Below are 6,903 nucleotides of genomic sequence, written 5' to 3'. Positions count from 1 at the left end.
AGAGGGAGGGAAGGGTCGCCGGGTATATCCTGTGTCCTTGAAACTTTCACACATTTATTCATTATTAGTCCCTCCCCACAATATCTTCTTCACTTTAAATCTAACATTTACCCATTAGCCCCTGATCCCATAAATTCCTTTCAAATTCGACCCATAAATTACCAAACACCCCCCAATATCTTAATTATGACATATTCAGCCCCTGTCTTCATAAACATTCATAAGCCGAGTCCAGAACTTACACTTTTAACCCCCGACTTCTAAAAATGTGACATTTAGCTCTTCGAGACCATCCGTTATACATAATTATTTATTTTAGGGCTACTATTCGTTCATTAATTTATTTATTTATCTAATAATGAATAAACAGGGTGTTACAAGGAATGCAATAGAGACCAATTTTTGCCTTCACCTTGAGGACAAGGTGAAAGTTTGGGCCGCCGGTATTGATAAGCCCCATAACTTAGTGGTTAATAGCAAGAGGGAAAAAATGGTATATGGGTAATTCGTCCTTGTTCTGCTTTTTGATATTAGTACACGATTTTATGTTAGTGGTAGTATCAGGTTAGTGGGGACAGTTTTTTGTGGTGCTGGAATTCCTTTGTCTCATATTAGTCCTAGTAGTATATATATCTAGTTAAAAGGTAGAGAAAAGTAGCTAAGAATTATTATGAAATAGAACTTTGTTCTTCTGGAGAGCCCCTTTCCTCCCGAATTATTGGGAATTATCTTAACATTATCAAGTATTTATGTTAGCGTGAGTGTTAGAATGACTGGGGTATACGATTGATTCAATAAGGGTCCATCAGCATCAGGTCTCCAGTGTTGTCTAGTTGTTGCGGGGCCTAAATTCTCTGTTCTAAACAAGGAACCAGGGCCGGCCCAATAGAGTGGGCAAGTTTGGCGACCGCCCCGGGCCTCGCTATGGCTTGGGGCCCCAAAATTATTTCTGTTTGATATTATATATATGTAGGTTTTGTTAGGAATTTTATTAAGATTTTGGTAGTTGAGTTGGGTAGGAGTTATTGCGCGCTACCTTTTTAAGAGTCCTAGGTTCGAAACCTGTTATATGCACTTTTTAAATTAATAAAAAATATTATGCATCTATTTTCTTTTGTTACATTATGGAGAATACTGGCAACCCTATTTTCTTTTGTTAATTTCTTTTTTTATCATAACCAAACGCTATAGTGAGTAATATTTTGTTTTATGTATTATTCTTATATTTGAATTATTTTATGTATTAGTTTTCTTATTTTTATGAATTGGAATTCAAATTACAAAAATAATCCCTATATTCTTTATTATTATTCAAAAATCATTATAGAAATTGTCGTATAACTCTTTGTTTTTGACAAAACACTCAGACCCTCATTTCCTTTAAAAGTTTGGTCTCTTGCATCATATTTTAACATATAATGATGATTGCATCATATTTCCAAACACACATTGTTGTTTTTTTTTCAAACACCAAATCGACGGTTTTTCATAATGGTTCGTTTATTCGATTGTTCTTTTTTTTTTTTTTTTTTTGCTTTGACAATGTACTCGTAACCATAAACATCGTTGTATTATCATTTGGCGATTGGTAAATTTTGAAGGGCCACATTTTCTACTTTTGCCCCGGGCCTCAAATCGACTTGGACCGGCCCTGCAAGGAACGTATATCTTCAAGCTTAAATTCGATCCTTGTGGTTACAGTATGTGCACTATCACCCACAAACATAAACCCTTGTTCAAAATCCCGAGATATCTTTTTTAATAGAATAATACTTCGCATACTCAGGTCTTGTGCCTCATCGATGTATACAAAGTCCATGTAGTCACCTCCATATTCCATCTCTTGAAACCGATTTTGGAGGTCGTTTACTAAGTATCCCCAATCAAATTCACAAAGTTTCGTTTTCAACTCCTCATATGATTGAAAGACTGCGTAAATCAATTCTCTTGTCTGTTTTGATAATGTTGATGACCGGCCTTCAAAATACGCCTCATTGTTGAGTCTTCTATCAACACTTTCTGCTGCTTGCAATCCACCTTTTATATGAGACATTATCTCTGTGAACACTCTTGAGGCATCGAGCTTCTTTGCTCCAAGATGGGGCCAGTAGTGTGACAGAAATATGTCATATGTGACATTCTTTGATCTAATGAAAGAACTTTTCTCGTCACCCATATTAAATTGGTCAAAGAACGACTCCCCCGGTGTGTGATCCAACATTAGCAATAACTTCTCAAATGTGATAATAAGAGGGAAGCTTTCCCTTGGAATGTCAACAAATGTCTCGGGATCATCACTTGAAATGCTGCAGATAAAAGCCATTAGAGTGAAAACATTTAAAATGGAAAAATAAAATGAAGTGAATCAATTGCGCACCTTGTATGGCGGGAAACGTATTGCTTCACCTCAGCACACAAATTTGGGCTTACTGTCACAAAAGGCTGGCGCAGAAAACTCGCTTTGTTTTCTTCAGGATCATCAATGGCATCCTGGACTCTGCTACTCCCTGCTTCAGAAACTTGTCTACGACATAATTTTAATTTCAAAATAGTAGTTTTCCCTATTCCTAATTTCCTAGTGATAACTGTAGTTTTTTCAAGTGATATTATCTTGTCTTGTTGACTTGTAAGATCAATGTGTAGATCCATCTCTATACCAACCATCCTTGGGTGATTGTGAAGTTGAGAATATCCTGAATTCCAAAAACAAATAACAAAATTTAAACCCTAACATTGATAGGATTCCGATTTTTAGACTATCATTTTGATGGTATAATTTTTAGAATTGTATTAATTATATAGAAAAATATAAAAATAAACGTAAGAATCGTCTATTGTGCACCGGCCCATACTGATTTCAATTATTTATCCTTCTACCCTACATAATAAAAGAATAGTTTTAGATTGTTACGTGTCGGTTTAATATGAATCCATATTTATTATGTGCCATGTGTCGGTCGTTTACAACAATTACAATTAAAAACTCTAAATCTCATTTATTTTAATTTATTTTAATCAAGTAGCCCAAAAATCAGCATTACAATTTAAATTACATGATCGTATAATATAAATCTCATTCAAAATATGTAATCCCTATAGTTTTGTGCAATTGAATCATGCCTTTGATTTTTATAGTGTTTGAAAAATCTAATTAAATATCACAAATTTATAAAAGAAATCACTTTAACTTAATTAATCTGTGAAATTTTCACACCGGATGGCATAATAGTGACGGAGCAAGGGAGGGGTTTGTTATCCCCCTTAAGAATTTGTAGTTAATTAATGTAAACATCTTTCTTATAGGATCATATTTTTTCAGATTTTTTGTCTTATAAAAACAATAACTAATGTGTAAAATTTTATCCCTTTGCGACTTCAATCATGAATGGGAAAAAACAGTAATCGAGTTAGGGATTGAGACCTGCTCACGGATTCCCCTATGGGAACAAATATTATAATAAATATTTTATTGTGTTAATCCTTATTCACGTAATTCTAGGCATAAATTATTTATACGTATTCATTTATTTCATTCATGTCTCTAAATCTCATTTATTTTAATCGACTCTATAAACATTCATGTATCTAAATCTCATTTATTTTAATCGACTAGCCCTGTAATCTTATACCATAAATCTCATTCAAAACAATGTAGTCCCTATATTTTTGTGCATTTGAATCATGTCTCCGATTTTGATACTTAAATAATTCAAATCCACCGTTTGTTTCAACATATAGAATAGGAATGTATTTATCTAAATAAAATGACAGTCATTTAATATGTTTGGATTAGTTTATATCACAACAAAATAGTATGCGGTTTTTAAGGAGAGTAAATGAAGAAAAAATCTGTTTTGTGAGGGAAAGGAAAGACAGAGAAGTGTTTTTAAGTTTTATTGTCCTCTTCTCGAGTTTTTTTTTTTTTTTTTTTTTTTTTTTTGGATAAAAAAGGAGGGGAAGGAAATGAAAGATTAGTAGAAGGAAAGAAATGTTAGAAAATACCGTAAGTATTTTTTCCTCTTCCAATCCCCTCATTTTCTTCCCTTTTCTTTCTTAAATGAAACCTGAAAACACTCTTCTTTTCCTTTCCTTCATTTATTTCTCCTTAAAAAACTCAAAAACACCTCTTATCTCTCATTTTCTCCTTTCCTCTCCTCAGTAGTGTTCTAGAATTTCAGTTACACTCTGAGCTAAATCTAGCACAACATCAGGAATTTTGAAGTTTTGTGTGACCTGAACAATCTATGGTATGCGAGGTCTTGATAAGCCCCAGAACTTAGTGGTTAATAGCAAGAGGGCAAAAATGGTATATGGGTAATTTGTCATTGTTCTGCTGGAAAATTGCCCAAGGGGCAATTTAGTACTTTTGATATTAGTACAAAATTTTATGTTAGTGGTAGTATCAGGTTAGTGGGGACAATTTTTGTGGTGCTGAAATTCCTTTGTCTCATTTTAGTCCTAGTAGTATATATATTTAGTTAGAAGGTAGAGAAAAGTAGCTAAGAATTATTATGAAATAGAACTTTGTTCTTCTGGAGAGCCCCTTTCTTCTCAAATGATTGGGAATTATCTTAACATTATCACGTATTTCTGTTAGTGTTGCAATGATGTCGATGTTTGTTTCAAAACAGTTTCTTTTATTTTTCCTCAAAACAAGCCTTAATTTTCAAATAGAAAAGATGCGTACATTTGTTTTTGTTCTCTGTGGATATACACTGTCTACTCAGATAATTTCAAGAGGTTCAGATCTAATCTCGAATTCAGGTTGGTATATATCAAGCTTTCATGTTCTATCTTTATCAAACTTTCGTGTTCTCTATCTTTATCTATGACTTCTGGAATTTTGTTATGATGTTATTCCAAACTTTTCTGTCTCTGATTTATTTATGAAATTATGCTATGATGTTATTCCAAAAATCACTAATGCTGATGTGCTAACAAACAAATTAATAAGTAACACACAAAGAAAACTAGGTTTTTTTAAGTAATTATGTTTACAAAGTAAAGTTTAGGGATGTTCAGAACATTTGTGATAGTAGATTGCTATTGAACAACATTAACCATTAACTAATATATATAATTATATTTATACATATCATCTCAGAAGAATGAATTAAACACATAGTAGTTAAATAGGGACCAATAATGTTTTTCATTCTAAACACAGACCTTTTATGCATTTTTTTTAATATAGGGACCATTTCAGTTAATTATTGTAAACAAGAACCATTTATATAAATTTACTTTAACAGGGACCATTTCTTTAAAATATCAACATAAGTGTGTGTATATGACTGTTTGTGTGTGTACCAGTGTGTTATTGTGTATGTGTGTAAGTTTTTTTTTTGTGTTTATGTGGGAAAAAATAATTACCAAATTATACCAATTTACATTAAAAAAGGATCATTTATATAATTTCTGTTTGAATCAGTACCATTTCTGTCATTGTATACGTGTGTATTTGAATTTTTTGTTTTTGTGAAAAATATAATAATATTCATGTTTATAGCAATGTACTTTTAAAATATGGACCATTTATGTAATTTCTTCTTCACACAGGGACCATTTCTGTAACTACTGTTTGTGTGGCTGTTTTAGTGCAAAAATAATATACTTATTCCCAACTAGAGCAATATACATTCAAAGCAGATTGTTATAATTGGGTTAAATTTGTAGGTGCTTTTTAGTGGCTTTTTTGTGCAAAAGAAATATACTTATTCCCAGCCGATGGTTTATGAAAGAAAGTCTTCAGTAATTTTTTTTTTGGCTTCTGACTCAAACGGTTTTATATTTTTGGTTTTGGTTTGGACCATTTTGTCCGTAGGGATTATTCAATCCTGTTGTGTGTTCCCTCGAGATTTTATGTACATAGTTAAAGCAATTGTGGATCTTTAATTGTATTTACAATGTTAATTCATGGAGTCCAATGTATTTTACGTACCATTGACTTCTGATATTTAAAATTTACAAAAACTATTGTTTCGATTTTGGTTTCATAATATACAATTTACCTACCATTGACTTCTGATATTTAAAGCAATTGTGGATCTCTAATCGTGCCAATATAAAATTGACAAAACTTCAAAAATGGTCCCTGTGGTTTTAAAAAATCTGAAGTTTGGTCCTTAATTTACAAAAATCTCAAGGATCGTCCATGTGGTTTCAAAACTTTTAACATTTGGTTCTTCCGGCTAACTCCGTTACCATTTAACCGTCAAGTCAAAGACATTTTTGTCATTTCACTAGGGACCATTTATGAGGTTTTCAATTTTTTTTTTTAAAAGTAAATAAATAAATAAAATTTAATATGCAAGGGTCTCTCTTTCTTCTCTCTCTCTCTCTCTCTCATCTTTCTTAGTCTGGACCCTCTACTAAAACCCCAACAAAAAACCTGCAACAATCTAAGAAAATGCAACAACACATAGCTTGGATGGTTAACGTTTCCCTTGTCTCCCACACCTACGTTTATAATTGCACCTCTATAATCACACGCTAACACTATTGTGCTGAAAACATTAGACTCGAAGTACCCTCTCTATCTTTTTTAGGAATCTTCCAACTTTCACAACCATTGTCACCTGGAGAAATTCACATTCGATTATTTGAGCTTTCTAATGGCCTCATGCGTTCTTAATCTCCCAGCGCTGTAATCACAGGCGTTCCAAGATAATGGAGAGTACAACTTACACAACAGAAAGTACTACTCATTTTTTTCTTTCTTTTTTCCTTATTTTTGTTTGATATTCGATCCATCATTCCATCTTAAACCCAATTCTCAGTTGTCATATTGGATTCAACATCACTTTTTATTTCAACTAGAAGTGAAAACAAAGTCTAGTTGTATAGTCCTTAATGCACACACCAACTGCTCGTAGAAATGCTCCAAGACAAATCTTCCATGAA

At 32.5% G+C, this 6,903-nt stretch overlaps 1 protein-coding gene across 1 annotated transcript; it reads right to left on the bottom strand.

The window, feature by feature from the left end:
- Positions 1–1,577: 1,577 nt before the first annotated feature.
- On the bottom strand, positions 1,578–4,084 carry LOC145129245 (uncharacterized). The gene is made up of 3 exons (XM_079063951.1): positions 4,003–4,084; positions 2,378–2,693; positions 1,578–2,306 (listed from the first exon to the last, which is right to left on the bottom strand). Exons 2-3 carry the CDS (start codon positions 2,662–2,664, stop codon positions 1,631–1,633), a joined length of 963 nt encoding a protein of 320 aa, XP_078920077.1. The 5' UTR covers positions 2,665–2,693; positions 4,003–4,084; the 3' UTR covers positions 1,578–1,630.
- Positions 4,085–6,903: the final 2,819 nt, after the last annotated feature.

The sequence above is a fragment of the Lactuca virosa genome, chromosome 8, assembly GCF_052849685.1.
Source record: "Lactuca virosa cultivar CGN04683 chromosome 8, Lactuca_virosa_CGN04683_v6, whole genome shotgun sequence".
Taxonomy (NCBI): Eukaryota; Viridiplantae; Streptophyta; class Magnoliopsida; order Asterales; family Asteraceae; genus Lactuca; species Lactuca virosa.
This window is presented reverse-complemented; position numbering and strand designations above follow the sequence as displayed.

Excerpts from the sequence above, each read along its gene's own strand:
- LOC145129245 (XM_079063951.1), bottom strand. The coding sequence starts at position 2,664 with ATGGTTGGTATAGAGATGGATCTACACATTGATCTTACAAGTCAACAA. Across the intron at positions 2,307-2,377 it reads TACGTTTCCCGCCATACAAG|CATTTCAAGTGATGATCCCG; the intron begins GTGCGCAATTGA and ends TTTTATCTGCAG.